The sequence below is a fragment of the Ictidomys tridecemlineatus genome, chromosome X (assembly GCF_052094955.1).
Source record: "Ictidomys tridecemlineatus isolate mIctTri1 chromosome X, mIctTri1.hap1, whole genome shotgun sequence".
Taxonomy (NCBI): Eukaryota; Metazoa; Chordata; class Mammalia; order Rodentia; family Sciuridae; genus Ictidomys; species Ictidomys tridecemlineatus.
In genome coordinates, this window is record NC_135493.1 from 76771734 (window position 1) to 76790538 (window position 18805).

The following is an 18805-nucleotide window of genomic DNA, read 5'->3' on the forward strand; positions in this document are numbered from 1 at the left end:
TGTGTCATCAGAGACTAAGCCCTTATGAATGGCTCGGATCCCAAAAGGCTGCTCCATACTCACTGTCACCCAGTAGAGCACGGAACCATTACCCTTGGCAGGTTGTAGACTCTTCTTTTGTCGTCCTGGCCTCAAGAGGCTACGAGAAGGACTCCTTTGCACTCAGCTTTCTCTGCCCATCTTGGCAAACATCGCTCAGCCGGTAGCAGGCTGCCATCTGTCTCTTTGCAGCACCAAAGGATCTTGGCCTGGCCATTTCTCACCAGCTGGCTAGTGATCTGAGAAATGTTGGTTTCCTTGTGTGTACCAGTTCTCTAGGTATCTCAGTGGGAAGGACGATCCGAATTCCATAAACAAGGCAGGAGGAAAGACATTCAATTCAATACTTTCTCCTGGTTTTCTGCGTATGATTCCATGGCTCCAAAAATTGAGGATGGAGTCCTCAACTATAATCCTGGGTTAGGTGCACATTGTTACCTCTGATCTCTGCAAGGTCCCACCTGTGTTTGGATTGTTCCTTGAGTCCCTTTTACCCACATTACCTTTCTCCTCTGACAGAGGCCTAACAGTCTCAGGAGTTTCATGTGTACTGCTGTGTTGGAATCTGTTCTTGAAAAATGTGGACCATTTTGTGGGATGCAAAACCCCCATCCAGGTGTTCTGCGTATCTCATCCTGCTTCCGCTGGGTAGGAATGCCATCATTGTGACATTCTTACTCTAGTCAGCAGAGTGACCCAAAACCATAGCTGAAACCATACCCACAAATCCGTGTGACACGAATGCTTAGTTGTATTTTACGTCACCTGTTAGGTACCGGGGATTGTGAGAATCAAAGAGCCATCCTTCCACTCCACTGTCAAACTACAACTAGCCTAAGATAAAGAAGTTTATTTGAATCATACCTGATCGTGTATTAAATTAATTTCTTCTGGAACAGTGACTTCAACACTTAAAGCAACCCTCTGATCTGTACAGAGCTTGAATGCTGTCACTTTCCTCCTCAGAACAAGAAGAAGCCAGACAAAATGAAAGTGGATAGCTTCCCTTGAAACAGTCAGGTGACTGAGGTCACGAAGCCAACTGCTGTCTGGAAATCTGAGGTCCCAAACGTTAAAACAGTTTGGTATTTGTGCATTCATAGACAGACTGAAGAAATGGAATAGAAAATATGGAAATAGACTCACAGGCACAGGGAGATTTAATGCACGACCAAGATGATTTCTCCAATCCGTGAGGAAAGATGTGTGTGTGTGTGTGTGTGTGTGTGTGTGTGTGTGTTTTCTTGGTGCTTACGAAAAGACAAAAGCAACAACAGGGGACATACACCTTCCCCCTTACCTCGTTTTTAGGTGTTCAGTTTAGTAATATTAAGTATACTCACATCATTGCAAACAAATTCCCAATGCCCCCTTTCATGTCACTCTTCTGAAGCACTATTGAACACCAACTTCCCTTTCCCCCTCTCCTTAGCCCCTGGAATCTATCATTCTGCTCTCCAACTCAATGAATCTGAGTACTCTGGGCATGTTCTACAAATGTAATCCCACAACATTCGTGCCTTCGTGACCGGCTTACATCTCGTCACCTAGCCCGAGTTCCTCAAGGTTCATCCATGTCATGGCACGTGTGCAGATTCCCTTCCTTTTCAAGGCTGAATGATATTCCCTTCCATATGGACTCCCCGTTTTGCTCATCCATTCACCTGCCATTGGGCTACTGGGTTGGCTTTCGTGAGTGATGCTGCTTCAAACACAGCCACTTGAATGTCTGCTTGATACCTTGCTTTCAAGCTGGGGGGTTATAGACCCAGTAGGGGGAATCACAGGATCACGTGGTGGTTCTGTTTTTCAACTTTCAAGGAACGTGAGTACCCTTTTTCACCTCTGCAGCGGTTGGCATCCTCACCAGTACTCTCCAAGGCTTTCAATTTCTCCTCGTCCTCGCTAGCACCTGTTTTCTTATTGTGTGACAGCAGTCATCCTAATGGGGGTGATGCGAATTCTCATTCTGGGTCAGATGCATATTACCCTCATGCATAGTGACCTGGAGCATCTTTTCTAGAGTTTCTCAGCCATTTGTTCCTCATCTTCAGAGAAAACCCAACTCTAGTCCTTTGCCCATTTTTTTTTTTAAACCGGGTTAGAACTTTGGTTTTGAGTTGTGGGACCTCACCATTCATTCTGGGTGTCAACCATTTTTCAAATACATGATATGGAAACACTTCCTCCCATCCCATAGTTTGCCTGTTTTTAAGATTTGTTCTTTTTGCATATACATGTCGGTAGAGTGTGTTTTGACATATTATCCATACATGGAATATAACTTATTGTAATCAGGATCCCATTCTGGTGGGTGTACATGATGTGGAGTCTCACGGGTGATGCCTTCATATGCGAACATAGTAAAGTTATGTCCGGCTCATCACACTATCTTTCCTCTGTTCTATTCCCTTGGCCGATATTCTGACTTCATACCCTTTAGAAATCCATAGTCTTGTAATGTGTGCTTTGAAACCAGGAAGTGTGAGTCTTCCAGATGGGTTCACACACACTCTCGGTTTGTATTTGGAGTCGTTCACCTGGGTCTCCTTTCAGCTTGTCAAAGACGTTTGCGACGGGCATTTCAAATTCTTTGTCAGGCTGCTCATATGTCCCTGTTTCTTGAAGGTCAGCTTCTGGAAGTTGTTTGGTTCTTCTGATTGGCCCATGCTTCTGTGCTGACTTATATGTCTTGCGCTCTTCTGCTGGCACTTGGGTATTTGAGGAAGCCACCGCTTCTCCCCATCTTTTCATTCTGGCTCAGTGCACAGGAAGAGGCTCCGCAATTGGTGGAGGTTCAATGACCCCTGCTCCAACCTTTTCTGACCTCTCTCTTCCCCAGGTGCCTGCCTATGGAACTGCATGCAGCTCCTGAAGCCTGCTGGGCTGTCTTCAGGGCCTTCCAAACTCTGCCTCAGGTTGCTTCCGACTTCCAAGTCAGGAGAGACAGAATCTATATCAACACGCAGGCCTCAGGTGTGCCAGAGCATGGGATGACGCACATGATTTTCCTGGAAGTCCCAAGAAAGGAGCCCGCTATTAAAGATTTCCTCCCGGTTGCTCTAGACTGTGTAGAATAGAGGGTGGGCACTAGAGCTATGCCCCGTTCTGGGAATACACCTTTCAGTAGAAACATCTCCTCCTCGGTCTCCTCCATCTCCTCCGCCTCCTGCTCCTCCTCCTCCTTTTTTTTTTTTTTTTTTTAACCGTGGCCAATGTACTGTGCCTTCACACTTGATCTCTACACTTCTCACCAGTGTGCATGGTTTCCTCTACGACCGTCATGCTAATGCCATTCCCGTGGGGAACCCCTAACTCTGGCTCACACCACGAATGGGTATAAATTACCAAATGGATTGCAGTCTAAAATGTAAAGTGTGACACCATGTAAGTGTTTCAAGTGTCAATCCTCTGTAACTTAAGAATGGGAAATCTCCAGGAGAAGTAAGTCAATGCATTGATAAAGATGACAGAATAAACATGAAATGAACCAAAACACCACGACGTAAAAAAAGTTGCACGGCAATAGGGGGAAATGTTTTGCAATTTACATCAGAGAAAGAGGCAACTCTCCCCATATATCCCCGAGATAGAAAGGAGTGTTTTCTGTTTAGTAAAGGGAAAAGAAAGCTGAGTCTCTGTAGAAACTGGGCCAAAAGTATAAATTAAGAGAGCCTAGCCAAAACAGAAAACAAGAATGACTGTGAGCCACACGAAAAAGTTGTGCAATGTCAAGAGATATGCAAGCTAAGATATACACTAGCATGTCATTTGTCACCTATGGGGTGAACACAATCAAAACTTCTGGCAGCTCTCCTGGTGAGGCACTGGGAAAATTTCTGCTGTCAGACATTGATGGGGAATGGATAATGACACAACCTTTCTGAAGGAGGATTTGACAGTAGTGAGCAAGATACCCTGTGATTTTTACCCTTTAAGCAGCAACAATACATCTACAGATCCATTCCAAAATTTAGCAATGAAAATAGTAAAGATTATGTCAGTGCAGCCAGGGTTTGTAACAGCAAGTAGAGAAAGAGTCAAAGCATCCTTCAACATAAGATTATTGGACTATGCCATGGCACGTCCATTCTGTTGATATTGAAAGGAATAAGGGGTGTCTCTGCAGAGCACTATGGATCGATCTCACTCACAGATATTGATTTTCACGTTGGGTAACTGCTTCTATTCATGTGGCTTACGCACTTCACTACATGCATTCCATCGTGGCTCGCACATCCGTTCGCTGAAAGAGCACGGTAGCAAAAGCAACACTTTTGGAAAGGCGATTCAAGCATTTGGCTCTGAACACTTCGCAAGGCCCCTTGTCGTTTGGTCAATGCATCCATTCCCTGAAATAACACCGTTCTCCATCTGGTGAGCAAGTATTTGCAAGGATGTGTTTTAAAGTGGGGAAAAAAGAAGGCAAACAGAGGAGTTTGTGGCCCCTGTGTAGCATGGATGTAAGCACCAGGAGGGAAAGAAAGAATGTCTCTCTGTCTCGTGAGAGATACAAGCGCAGGGCCCAGGTGACACCAGATGCCCCCCATTCCCTTATCCTTTAAGAAATCTGGGGAATGCACCCCTGTATGGGCTTCGCCAATCCCGGCATCCCTCCCGTGCACTTCTGCCCACTTTGGCCTCCTCCAGTAGCGCACCTTCCCACATAAGCACTTTTGGCTGTTCCTTCAGCTCAATGTTTGTCCCAAGCCCTTCCATTTCAGGGGTTCAAAATAGTACTTCCCCACATACATGTGTGAAGCGGTTCGTGGTTAGAGACCAGAAGTCACAACCCTTTGTGTGCCTGCATTGTTCACGTGGCCTACTCTGGAAGACCTGTCTCCCTGGGCCAAGGTCAAAATCAGAGGAGTGCTGGAGCCAGCTCCTACTGGACCATACATGCTGACTGTTACATTTTCAGGCTTTTGAGAGCCAGTTGCTGAATACAGCCCTTATGAAAAGACCAATCATATGAAGTAAGGATCACATCCTCTAGATGGGAAACAAAGGTCATACTTGCTTGAAATCCACCAATCCCTAATCATTCTCCTGCACCTCACTATCATCTATGTTCTCGAGGTTATTTACAGTTATTGCATCTCAGTGGTGGAAATGTGTATCCTCCCCACACGCCATTCACTGGTATCCCTTTTGGATCCCACAAGCAGCAAAGGGGACAGTGCCAGACTTCCCCCCACCCTCTCCTAACCATAGAGACCCCGTTGTTAACTCTTCACCTGCCAGGTGAGATCGAGTCACTCTGGAGGCTCCGATAGGGTGGGTATGCTCAGGCCTAGCTAAAGCGGTGACATAACCCAAGAGAGTCAAGACATGTCTGTTAAAGTGCTCTTTACCGTGATGTTTTCAACCTGTCAGCTGGGGTGGTACGTGACAAAATGAGAAACACGAGAACACGTGATAGTGAACATTTACAAAGGCGTCCCGAGGATCCCCAAACACACCAGAAACGGCCTGTGCTAAACTTTACAGAAATCCCTGTGAGCGTGCACACTCACGTGCCTATGTGTGTGCGTGTGTGACAGCTGTGTCAAGCCTGAAAAGAGCCCTGCATGTAAAGGATGGCGAGCCTCAAGAAACAGAGAGGGCCTCACTCCTTGCCCCAACTTCTGCACGTTGTTTCTCTTTTCCTCCCCTTTCTCCTCCCGTATCCTTTTACCAACATATACCTGCTCTTGTACCCAACCCATCGTGGGGTCCATGGTGTGCCTGGGACACAGTTGCATGGTAGGGTCTTGGACTTTCTCCAGTACTTCTGCGCCCTCCCTTCAGGAATATGGGGAACCCTTTATCTGTCACTGGTGTAGGAGGGCCTTGGACCATTTATGCACGTAACAATCTAGGAAGTTTCGGTTGTATGAGATGGACTTCCATCTTGCTCTGAGTCCTCAGTGATGTGTGCATGCTTGTTTCGCCCCCCATCGCACAGAGAATAGGAGAAACCTGACTTCTTGGGGCTCCAAAACGAATGAAGAAACAGACAAATAAAACACCAAACGAACAACAAGAAGATGAGTGGTCGTGATTCCATGCCATCCCCGTCAATCTGTCTGGAGTAAAATCAGGGCAGGGAAGGACATAGAGACGTAACAAGCATGGGGAAAAGTCCAAGTCCAGGAGTGTCTAGCTGAGCTTCCTTGCCTGCCTTGTGGGGGGCGGGGCAGTTCCTCCATTTTTTTAGAACATCAGCAGCGGATAGAGGAACAGGTGCAGGGAAGAGACATCTGACGGATGACTACATACTGTGATCTTGGGTGGGAAATAGAGGGGCCACGTGCTTTTGAAAAGGCCTTCTGACTGCTGCTGTTGCTTTGAGGTCTGAACCCTTCGTTTGATGCCTTATAAGAATAAATCACCAGCTGATTTAGGGCCTGACAAAGACAATGCACTTTCCCTGATATTTGCTCAAATTTCCCATGAAAATGCTGATGTGAGTCACTTCCCCCACTCCTTGAGTGGGTTTCCTCACAGATTCCATGGCAAGAATAATGCTTCCTTGAGGCTGGGGTTGTGGCTCAGTGGCAGAGTGCTTGCCTGGCATGTGTGAGGCCTTGGGTTCGATCCCCAGCACCACATAAAAATAAATAAATAGATAGATAGATAGATACATAGATATAAAGGTATTGTGTCCATCTATAGATAAAAAAAAATTTTAAGAATAATGCTTCACTTGCAGAGTTGTTGTGAGTTTGTATGTGCTTAGCACAGAGCGAGCACAGAGCAAGTATGAGGTGGTGACTCTCCCTTATGTTTCGTGGGTCCTTCAAAAGTTGGGCCCAGTTCGAATTCGTTTCCCCCCTTGGATCCGTCTTGTCCCGATGGGCCTCGATTTCCCCCACTGTAAAATTCACCTTGCACTAGAAATGCACTGGTTTCCCCACAGCCAAGATTGTCCAGCAGCACTGTTTGTTCTGGCCCACACGAACAGGGCTCAAAGAGGAAACCCGTGCCACTGCTCACAAATGGAGTCATTTTACCTCGAAATCCAGAGTCCCATCTTCTCTTGAAAAAAGCAGTAGGTTGGGCAACAGTGAGCCCACCTTCTTGCATGGAAGCCCTTGGCTGGATCCCCATGGCAGTTGCCCCTCATGCACTCGCACTTGGCCACAGCCCGCCTGGCCTCTGCTCTGCTCCTTGACCTGATCGGCCTGATCCCGCGGGCACGGTGATCCGTGGCCCTCCAGACTACTGAAAACAGTCTGTGCCAGGCAGAGGGTGGGTACTTCATCACCCAGTGGATAAATTTGCTACTCCTTCCCCTCTACCATGCCCTTCTCTAGCCTTGTGAAAACCCAAGTGACTCTCACTTCCGACAATGTGAACTGAAACAGACCGTTAGGGTGGGGATAGTCTAGGTTATACTGTGGTAACAAACAACCCATATTTCTCAGTGCCTTACAACAACAAGGGTTTATTATTTGTTCACACACACAAACCTAGACGCAAAGTGAAAACATCTTCCTGTTTCCACATGCATGGGTGCGTACATGGGTGCACAGGTAAGTGCACAATCACAAGACACATGAAAACACTGGCATATGAACCCACTCAGAACCCCGCTGACAGATTGATTGCGCAATCCTGTTTTTATAAGACACATAAAAAGGCCCCAGCATCCAAAGGAATAAGGGATGGGAAGGTATAAGAATACCCAACCTCAATCAAAGAGTTGCCCCACATCATAAAAAGGGTCTGAAAGCTTATAAAACACCTGAAGGCTTAAAAAAAGACGTTAAGCATTTTGGACATTAAACATTTTGCACATTCAGAAACAGGATACCCAAATAGGCAGTGCTGTGGCGAGGCCTCCTCCGCGGGGCTCTTAGGTCAGGAGGGAGATGCACCCCAGATGTCCGATAGGCAGTGACACCGAGCTGGCAGGCCTGGGTCGCAGAGGAGGGCTGGGAGCCTGGAGTCCTCTCTCTCCTGCAGGAGCTTCAGAGGGAAAGGAAGGGGGCAGGGGCAGGTCACATGCAGGTCCCCGCCCAGCTCCCCGCTCCCTTTCTGCCCAACCCAATCACAGATCTGCTCCCTGGGACCATGGCACTGGCCCCTTCCAAGGGGTCTGATTTTCCCAGTCTCCAGTCTCGCCTCCCACCCCATCCCACCGTCACAGCCACACCCACCACATCTCTTTGAGGTAAGCCTGGGGTCTCTGAATAAGGTCTCTGAATAATGAGGTCAGAAACAGTGCCTGGCTCTGCACCACCCACGCTGGCTGGTCTGGTCTCCCAAGCCCAGTCTGCCAGACACGCGTGATCAGCAGCCTCTCCAGCCCCATCCCCTCCTCTTGCAGCACTTCTTCCCACACCATGATGCACGCACCGTTTTTGTGCAGCATTGCCCAGCCTTCCCTCCCAGGCTCCCTGGGTGTTTAACCCTCCTGGGAGCTCCTCCAGCCCTTCCACTCTGGGGCATGTCTAAAACACCTCTCTTGGGAAGGCATCCAGCCTCCGGGTCCAGGCTGCAGTTCCCTGAAGTCAGGGACCAGATCTCCTTCCAGAGGAGAGGCCCTTGTCACCTCCTTATGCCTTCCTCCCCAGACTGCAGCACACCGCAGGGGACTGGAGCTTGGGCCTTGGGCTGGGAGGCAGGAGACCCCGAGCTTCCATATGATGTGCTGAGCACCATGGCAAGTCCCAGCCTCCCTCAGGGCCTCCGTGCCAGGGACTTTGGACCCACACATCCTGCCTTCCCAGTTAGAAGCAGCTCACCACAACGTGGCCCCGCCTCCATTTCCCAAGGGTGCCCACCTCATGTTCACCCTTCAAGGGGCAAGCTACCTGGTGGGCTGCAGGGCTGGTGCAGGGTCATGGAATCAGGAGGGTCCCAAGAAGAGTTTTTCAGAGCCAGCAGAGCCTCGGCTGCCTCCAGCTTCCGCTGCCACTCCAAGGCGGCAGAAAGGGAAGCCTGTTCGGAGGCATTGGAGACCTGCAAAGGAAAGGGGTGTGAGAGCATGGGGGCTGGGGAGCCACACCTCCTCCCACCAGGACAAGCGCCCCTTCAGCCCCCAGTTCCCTCGAGCCCCCACGCCCATCCCCAAGGCCTTCTGCTCTTCCCGACCACTAAGCACGGTCCCTCCCAGGGTCTGGAGCCCGCTTCTTTCCCAGGACCTGTGGCTGCAGTAGAAGAGGGTCAGGGGTGGCACAGGGCTGGAGCAGCAGACTTGAGCATCTGGAAACAAGGAGAGGAGAGGCCAGGGGATTAAACCGTCTGGTGGACACGCACCACCAGTAGACAGAGAGGGCAGGACTTTGCAATATCAGCATGTGGGAATCCCAGTGACTGCGGGGCCATGGGTCCTCTTGGCTTGGGCAAGTCCTTTCTCCGGCTTGGCCTGTTTTCCTTCCTGTACACCCTTTTCCCCAGACACAAATTCCCACTGGCCTCTTCCCTCCAGGGCCACGGCCAGGGTGATGGGCGTCGCATCACAGCTGTCTGTGTTTTCATGTGCAAAGCACCTGGAGAGATGGGATTGCTGTTCCTTGCTGGGGCTGCCTCTTGCCTCCACTTCACACAATCCCCATGGGTCTCAGAGGGCAAGCATGGCTCATCTTCAGGAAGCCTTCTCTACTGGCCTCTGGCCTTGCCCCTCATCACAGCCCCTTTTTCTGCCAAGAGGACCGGTTCTCCCACCCATCTGTTTCCTGGGCCACAACAGTCCCCGCATCTTGCAGACCCACTGCATGGCAGATCTCGTGCTAGACGTCTTTCCAATGCTGGGGGCCTAGGGTGGACTTTTTCCCTTCACACCCGCTAGGAAAAGGAGGCTCTGGGCCATAAAGTCATCTGTCCAAGGTATCACCAATAGGAAGTGGCAAGGCTGGGAGTGTCCTGACTTTGCCCTTCAGTCTAAGAGGCTGCCTTCCCCTTCTCCTCCCCCTCGCACCCCTCCCCCTCGCACCCCTCCTGCTCATCCTGCTCTTCCTCCTCCTGCCTCCCATGGCACCAAGCACGAGTTTGGGCACACAAGAGCACAAGGCACAGCCGGCTTCGGGGTCCTCGTTCTACTCACATGCTGGGCAGGACAAGGGTCCTGTGGGGCTCCCCAGAAAGAGAACCAGTCAGCTGCTGATCCAAGGTCGCCAGAGAGTAGGGCACAGATGGAGGTTCTGGGGGCCCATTGAACGGCTCAGGCCCTGGGGAGCCCTCCTGCAGGGGCAGAGACCACAGAGTGGAATCAGGCACCAGGCCGGCTGTGGCGAGAGGAGGTATGAGCATGTTTGGGGACAGAGACAGGAGCCCAGGATGTCAGGCTCCGAAGACCTCGAAAGACTGGCCCGTCTTACCTTTCTTTTTACCTCAGGGGATACTGAGGCCCGGGGACAAGTGACTTTTTTCCCCAGGTCACACAGCAAGTCAGTGGCAGGGTTGGAAATAGAACCCATGGCTTTGGGACCCAGCAGTGGCTAGGTGGCACCCTCTCGGGCTGGCAACCGCCTCTCCTTACCTCCTGCGGGGGTCCGAAAGTGAGGGCCTCAGGCTGGGTCATGGTGTTGTCCTTCCCGGCTGTAAAAGACCAGGGACAGCCTTCATGAGCTGGCCAGACCCACCACCACCCTGGCCAGACCCGACATACCCCACGCACCCCCTGAGGTCGCATCTTGTCATGGGCCCTTTTGAGCCACCACACCTGTCCTCCCTAGAAACTCTTGGCAGGTAATGTGAGTGGGTCAGATCCTCGGACCATCCAAGGCCCAGGGACTCCTTACCCAAGGTGACGCTGTGATTTGGTGGTAGCACTGGCCACAGAGCTGCTCAGGCTTCCTCTACCCAGACTCAGACCTCCCTCCCTGGCAGGAGACACTCCTACTCACCCGGCATGCCTGCTTCCAGGGCCAACTTCTTGACATGGAGGTGCGATCTGGGGGCTGCAGCCATGGTCTTTATCAGTCCTTGAGCCAGGTGCCTCTTGAGCCGGGCGCCCCGCTCCCTCTTCAAGGCACTCAGAGCAGGCAGGGCCCTGTGCTGCTCCCTAAAGTGGTGGATAGAAGGCCGAGGGTTAGTCGCATGCAGAGGAGGCCTGACCCCTCCCCTTGTCAGACACCATACTCACGAGAAGAAGGCACAATTGTGACACTTGCAGGCCCGGAAGAGGCAGAAATGCTTTTCGCCCCTGATTTTGGTAGTGATGCCATGGTTGTGGCAGCGGTCACAGCGACCTATAGCTCTTCTGGGGCCAAGTTCAATCCCCCACGGGGCTCCGGTCTCACGCCCTGTGGTACATTTGGAGTCGGAGGGGCAGCAGGGCACAGCAGGTATGTCTTTGGGCTCCATGGTTCTAGGGTCAGGAGCGGAGATCAGAATGGCCACACCATCCCCTATCCCTAGTGTACTCGCTCTGCCCTTGGAGAACCCCATCTCAGGTGGCTGGATTCTTCTTCTCCATCCTGCTCACCACATGAATCAGTTTGCCCTCCCTTCTTTCCCCATGGCTCTCTCCAACCTTCACCCGACCTCCTTACTCAGGTAGCCTCCTCCCCAGGAAGCCCCGCTCTCATGTCACCTCCTCTCTTCAACCTCTTGGCACGGGTCCCTCACGCGTTCAATCTGATCATGATTCTCCTTGCTTACCTTCACTCCGCCATGCATCCCGTTTTCAGGCACACACATGCACACCCACATCCCCTTTGGGACAGTTACTGCTGCCCCTTTTTAATGCAACATCCATCCTGAGCTCTGCTAAACCCAAACATTATTGACCCTCGCGTCCCCTTCAGCATCCAGTTGTCTTCCTAACCTCCTGCACCCGTTCCCTCCCGCACAGCATATCACAGCCCCTGCGCTCAACTCATAGCCTCATGGATGCCCGACATTCAGTTTCCTCCTCCCTCACACTCCATTCTGGTGTCTCTTGCACCCCACCTTAATCTTCATTATTCCCCTGCTTGCCCTTTAAGCTGATCTCCCCTTTGCACCCCACAGAGTCATGTCCTTCTCTTGAACCCCTGACCCTCTTTCCACTTTTATTTTCCTTTATTCCTTCGTTCATTCCCAACCCTCTTCATTGAACAGATGTTTGCTGAGCCCTCCATGGGGTGCCCCCGGTCTTGTTCTAGCCAACAGGCAGCCCCTGGGGCACTAATTTTCCTCTTGGACAGACACTCCCGCTCTGCTTTCCTTCAAACCCACGCCTGACCTCCACAGCCCCACAGCAATCTTCCACTCCCCTCTCTACAATTTGACAGTTGTGCCTGTGCCCAGGACCTTCTCCTCCCTGTCTCCCCACAGCCCTCACTGCTCGCCCACTCTGACCTCTCCAGAGGGCATGATCCCACCTCCTTACCAGCCCAATCATTCCCGTCCTGGCCCACCTCAGAAACAAAGGCATGGGCATTCGCCCTGACAAAGGGGCCAGATTTCAGGGATCGGGTGCCAGGACAAGGGACCCTTCCCAGATGGCTTCTGCTGGGGATAGGTGTGGGTGGGATCTCGGGATCTGATCGGTTACCCCCGCTGAGGTGCAGGGAAGGGGAAGGAATTGGCGATCTCAAGTGGGAGGGACGGAGAGAGGGAAGACAGAGGAGAAGGATGGAGAGGGAGGGTCATATCCCTGCTGCTGGCCTGTGGTTACCCCAGCCTCCAGAAGGTCGGGACTGATCAGTTGCTATAAGAGTCCTGAGGGAAGACCCAGGTCCCTCTGCTGCTCCAGCTCCCTCTCCCTTTCCCGCCTTTCCACGAAGGCCAATGAGCTTCCAGCAGTGCCTTCTACCTCCCACCCCTGTGGCCGCTGGCCAATGAGCTTCGAGATCCACTGATGCTCCCGCACAGCTTGACGCACCGCGGTCGCGCCCCCTCGCCTCCTAGTGGCTTCTCGCACTCACTTCACCAGGCAGGCCAGTTGCTCCCAGGGTGGGGTTGAGCTTTGTGCTCCCTACTGCTCTTTCCCAGACTAGCCTCCCTTTGAGGTGACACAGGTGCTCTGCCTGCATTTTCAACTCCTTTACTTGTCATGCTGTCAGTTCCCCTTCTCAAAATGCAGCACTCGATGTGTCGGCTAAGGCAAGAACCTACATCTTATTCATCATGTCCAAACACATCTTTGCTGTTCTTTGTCTTGGGCTCTTCTATGTAAATACAAGTCAAGCTCTGCCTGTCGAGTTCCACTGGCCCGCTCTCACTGGCCATGGGTTTGGATTGCAGTTTGACAGAATCTATGGATCAACTAAGCGGGTACTGAGAATCTATAGGATATCCATCCTTCTCACTCATCGACCAGGATGGTCTCTCTCCACTCACGTGGGTCTTGAGAGTTTTCATCTCTCACGTACCTTCCAATTTTGCCTTTTGTACACTCACATCTCTTGCTTCATTTATTGTCTTTACCCCAGGATGCTCTAGAGTGTTGCTGTCCTGGTGTTTGGTGCCTATTCATAGTGACAATCCTTTTTTTTTTTTTTTTTTTTGGATTGAGATGATAGAAATGCATCTGAATTTTTAACAAGCATATTGATCACAAAGTCAGCCACCATATTGAACACTATTGTATCTCCACATTCCGATATAGGTATTCTGGGATACCCCAGGAATCTGTGAGTATTGGGAATTCAATTAATCCTATGGGCTTCCTACAGTACCGGCTTTGCCACCCGATGCAACATCTAACAGAGATGACAGATTTGGGCTTCTACAGATTGCTCCTGATTTTAAAGACAACACTGTCAGAATTTTCATGTAGAAACTGTCTCCCTGCATTTCCCCCTTCATGAGGTCATTCCTTCTTCCTTCCTTCCTTCTTTCCTCTCTCTTTGCCTCTCTCCATTCCTCCCTTCCACTTGCCTCCACTTCTTTCCCTTTAACCACATGCAGCAATGTCCCTTTCATTCCTCAGTTCAAAATTTCATCCTGCAAACTCAAGTAGATACCGCTTGTGTGGAAATCAACAAAGCAGTAGTCATTTAATCCATGAATACATTGACTGACCTGGATAGGTTTTTCCCCAACCTGGAGTAAGATTCCCCTTACAACCGACAAAAACGTAGACACCATAAGGGAACATCACAGCGAGTTTTCAACAACGTAGATGTATGCATCTAATTAGCATCTACAGCAAGCAACCCAATGACTCCATTAGCAATACAGACCTCTTGGATGCCCCCCTTCCATCTCTTGTTTTCTAATGCTGTGCCAGCTTTGCGCTCCTAGGATAAAATGTCACTTAGGTATGGTTATATTATCTTTGCTTTATGCTGGGTGACTCAGCTTGCTAAAATTTGCTTAGGATTTCTGTGTCTTGCTCATGAGGGAGATTGATGTGATGTTTCTTTCTCTCAGGTTGGTTCCAGAATCAAGGTTCTTGTCCATTTAAAAATTTGTGTGTGTGTGTGTGTGTGTGTGTGTTTGTGTGTATGAGAGAGCAAGAAAGAGAGAGAGTATGTGTGTGTGTTTATGTTTGTGTTTAACTGTTTTGAAACTTTACTAAGAATTGTTCAGTAACACATCTGGGTTGTGGTTCCTTTACTTCCAAGCCAGCCTGTGTTCTTTTAATTTCAAACATATGCAAATAGAATATATAGACGCCCTACAAATAATCTCCAGGTTCATTACACTAGACCAGTGGTCCTGGAATATGGGCTTGTATCAGATTCACCTACACAGCTCTTCAAAACAGAGATCACAGGCAGGCATGGTGGTGCACACCTGTAATCCATCGCAGCAACTCAGGAGGCTGAGGCAGGAGGACAGCAATTTCAAAGGCAGCCTGAACGACTCAGTGAGGTTCTAAACAACACAGCAAGACCCTGACTCTAAATAAAACATGAAAAAGGGCTGGGGATGTGGCACAGTGGTAATGCACCCCTTGAGCTCAATTCCCAGAACAACAACAACAAGAAAGACAAAAAATAACAAAAAAAGAAAAGAAAAACACAGATCACCGGGATGCATATTTGTACTCTCAGATGACAAGATCTACATTAGGGCCTAGAATTCATTCTTTTAACCATTTCCCTGCTGTTTCTTCTGCTGCTGAGGGACCAATGGAGAGTCCCTGTACAAGAGAGGTCAACATAAGGTATTTTCCATTACCTAGCTCTCACCTGCAACCATTAGTATCTTAGGGCCTATCTCAGCTCATACATAACCTCACCCCACCTCCTCCTCCTCCTGATTATTCTCAAGCAAATACCAGGCATTACCTTATATGATCTATAATACTTCAGCATGTAACTCTTAATATATGAGAAATTTTTCTCAACTTCTCATTTGAAAACACAGAAATTTGAAGGGGGCACACAGAGAAAATCCTTCACCTGGATTCCCATAATCTTGTTGCTTTCTCTCTCAATTTTGTTGTTGCTTTGCTTAAGTGCTCAACACTTCACCCAAATACTTGAACATGTGTCTCCCAAGGACTAAGACATACCCATATGCAACCACAGCACCCTTATCACACTGAAGAGATTTAACAATGATAAGGTGACATTATCCAAGTCCATGTTAGGTCCGCATTTAAATTTCCCTGTCCCAGTAGTAGTTTGGAGAGATTATTAAGAGGATCAATGATGGATCAGGCAGCACACATTTCACTGAGTTTTCATGCCTCTTCAACAATGATGGTGAAATGAAGGTATTTCTTGATAATGGACAAACTCAGAGAAATTATTGTGGGCCGACCTTTCCTGTGAGAAATATCAAAGGGAAATCTCAGAAAAAAAATAGTAACTTGATTTGCTCCCCATGATGCAATAAGAGCACCACTGAAGGAAACTGTGTCAACATTAATAAAAGGCTGTATGAATGCACTGTGGTTGGTAACGCTATTCTTCCTGTGTCTGGTTTAAAGGGCAATTGTTGCAAAAAGCAGTTGTTATATAAAACCGTCTGGGTGGGCTTTCGTGTATAAAGAAGTACTTTTGTGCCAATGACAGCAGAAAGGACCGGGAGGCTCTGAATTTTTATACAGTCCAGGTTTTGCAGAATATTGAAATTGAGTTGGCAATAATCTTAACCAGATTCATTCAAGTTGAAATGTGAGCTGTCACCTGTTGGCAACCATGAAGAACATAACTCGAAAATACGATAAGGAAACAATCAGGAAATGCAGAGCCTATTCTGAGAAGTTGCCTGATAATGTCAAAAGAACGCCTGGACAGTGGGAAGGAAGAACACAGAACATAAGGTAGAACATACAAAACTAGTAGGCTTCAGTCCTACTGTATTGGTAATCGTTCTGAACAGAAACATACTGAACACCGCAGTGTACAACAAAACGCATAAAAGACACGATGGATGTAGGATCTATCCACAACAGACCTGCTTCAGCTTCAGAGACACAAGCAGTTTCAGTGCTGAAGGATGGAATAAAGTTGGCACTGGAAATTGTGTATTTATGATAATATTATGTTTCTTCACATGAGGATTCTCAAAGTCATAGATTCATAGAAGCAAAAAGTATAGCAGTGGTTGCCAGGGGCTGGGAAAATGAAGAGATATTCTTCAAGGGTTACAAACTTGCAGATATGAGAAGAAGAAGTTATCAGAGTCAAATGTACAATGTGTGCGCTCTTCCATACGTTACATGAACATTTATGTGAATACATCAAGTATTGATACATGTTATTGTATGTGATATACCATAGAATACATATTATATGTGTGTGTATAAACTGTACATTCATTTGCACATGTATCTTCTACACATTATAGAGAGAGATGCAGTCTGTTATGTTGTCATCATGGGGTGTCCCCCAAAAGCACGGGTGTGAGGCAACATGAGAAAGTTCAGAGGTGAATTGAGGAGATTATGAGAGTTGTAATGTAATCATTGGATTAATCCAATGATATGGATTAACTGGGTGGTAACTACCAGCAGGTAGCATGTGGCTGTGGGATGTAGGTCTTTGGGGGTGTGACTTTGGGGTTTATACTTTGCCCCTGGTGAGCAGAGCTCTCTCTGCCTCCTGGTGGCCATGACCTGAGCTGCGTTCCTTCCCCATGCCCTTTTGCCACCATGTTCTGCCTCACCTCTGGCCCAGAGACACGGAGGCAGCCATCCAGGGACGGAACCTCAGAAACCATGAATCAAAAAACACTTTTCCTCCTCTTACACTGTTCTTGTTGAGTCTCTTGGCCACAACAACGAACAAGCTGCCTGAAGCGTAGTACATAGTGTCATTAATAAATAACGTGTATAAAAATTGTGATACCTATAGGTTGGGTACCAGTCAGCCTTCCAAAAAGAGATTTTGTGTTGAGGAGAATATGTGTATATCTGGAGGGCATCATGTGAAGGGAAACAAGGCCGAAACAGAAAGAAAGATACTGCACGATCTCCCTTTAATGTGGCATCTAAAAAAAGTCAAATATGCAGAAGCAGAAAATAGAATGGTGGTTACCAGGGACGGGGAAACGGGAGATACTGGCCAAAGCATACGCAGTTGCAGGTTGGAGGATGAATCAGGCGAGAGATCTCATCTACTGCATGATGACAATCGTTAGTAGTAATAGCTACTAGAATCATATCAAGACAGTAATTCCAGGTGCTCACATCTCCCACATGAGAAATGGTAACTGTGCAGAGTTTACTTGCTTGACTGAAACAATCATTTCACTGCGTATATCAATATGTCCTGCATGCCTTGAATGCATACGGGAATTTTTTCATTAAATTAAATGAACACTCTCACACAGAGGCACAATGATATCTCGGCTAGAGTTCTAATCATGTCTGTGATTCCCTTGGTGCTTCCTCAAGTCAACCGATCACATATTTCATACCCAGCACTCTTTCCCAATACTAGGGATACACGAATAGGGGAAAGAAGGAAAAGCAGAGAGGGGTCCCTTCCCTCGCACCGTTGACATTCTACAAAACATAGGCCTCGCATTTTCGCTTCTAAAATGGTCATTTGCAAGTTCATGGTGAGGACTGGGCTTGAATGTCTGAGCTAAACACTGATCTCATCAAGAATACAGACTGTGTCTTCCTTCAACAAACGGTTTTGAGTTCCCTCTGTGTGTCTGGCACCAGGCTAAGACAACAAAGGAACAAAAATCAGCACGGGGCCCTCCTGGGACTCATCCTATAGGCCAGACCCTGCCTAGGGATGTGCTCACGTTGGAAAGTGCTTACTCAATCCCTAGGCCTCTCTCATTTTATATAACAGTTTACATATGCCGGAAAAGATATTAATCTAATTTAAAGAGTTCTCTTAACAATAGCCCATGAGGAAAGAAAATATCATTCCTTGTGTCTCCTGGGTGGAATCAGGAGCAAGAAGGTGAAACGACTCGCCCGATGCACACAGCTACCTGGTGTGAAGCTGAGGTCAGAACCCAGGTGAGTCCCCAAGCTCCACTGGTCACCTTCCTGTTTGAAGCTCCATGGTGAGTTCCAATGCTTAACACACACATGGAATGTAACTGGTATTTGAGTTTTGCCAAGTAAGCAAATGTGCTAATCTCCAATAAAGAGTACAATCACAGCTGCACAAGAAAAATCAAGTATGAGAAAGTTTTTTGGTTCCACGTGTGTTTCTCCAAGGGAATGGGGCCTCATTCTGCCAAGCTAGGTGCTGCCATTCTGCCTCACTCCACCTTCGTAGGCTGGTCCAGGTTGCACATCCTTAAACTCAAGGTGTTAAGATGGTGGACTAGAGGGAAGCGGGCTCTCTCACAGGTCTGTGACATGGAACTCAGGCAGCAGGGATACTGCTTCTCTGTGAGGTGGGTGATAAAGAGACTTCACTGATACTCATTATTGGACAGAGAGCCATGGAGACTGGGAAATCTTGGGTGAAGCAGACAA

At 48.6% G+C, this 18805-nt stretch overlaps 1 protein-coding gene, 1 non-coding gene and 1 pseudogene across 51 annotated transcripts in view; 1 reads left to right on the top strand and 2 right to left on the bottom strand.

Annotated features, from left to right (window-relative positions):
- LOC101960618 (uncharacterized) overlaps positions 1 to 18805 on the bottom strand; it is a 401529-nt gene that overhangs the window by 285354 nt on the left and 97370 nt on the right. The window lies entirely within an intron of this gene.
- Positions 7449 to 15197, bottom strand: LOC120890744 (doublesex- and mab-3-related transcription factor C1). The gene is made up of 7 exons (XM_078034714.1): positions 11114 to 15197; positions 10875 to 11032; positions 10508 to 10566; positions 10073 to 10209; positions 9171 to 9231; positions 8841 to 8988; positions 7449 to 7992 (listed from the first exon to the last, which is right to left on the bottom strand). The coding sequence occupies exons 1-7, from the start codon at positions 11416 to 11418 to the stop codon at positions 7880 to 7882; spliced, it is 981 nt and encodes a 326-aa protein (XP_077890840.1). The 5' UTR covers positions 11419 to 15197; the 3' UTR covers positions 7449 to 7879.
- LOC101970862 (DNA repair protein RAD51 homolog 1-like) overlaps positions 17363 to 18805 on the top strand; it is a 23677-nt pseudogene continuing 22234 nt past the window's right edge.

What these genes read in the sequence shown, in the direction of transcription:
- LOC120890744 (XM_078034714.1), bottom strand. Translation starts at nt 11,418, where the DNA reads ATGGGGTTCTCCAAGGGCAGAGCGAGTACACTAGGGATAGGGGATGGT. An exon ending in ACCCTTGTCCTGCCCAGCAT is followed by an intron (nt 9,232 to 10,072) that starts GTGAGTAGAACG and finishes CCTTGTTTCCAG; the next exon opens with ATGCTCAAGTCTGCTGCTCC. An exon ending in CCAGCCCTGCAGCCCACCAG is followed by an intron (nt 7,993 to 8,840) that starts GTAGCTTGCCCC and finishes TTCCCTCTGAAG; the next exon opens with CTCCTGCAGGAGAGAGAGGA.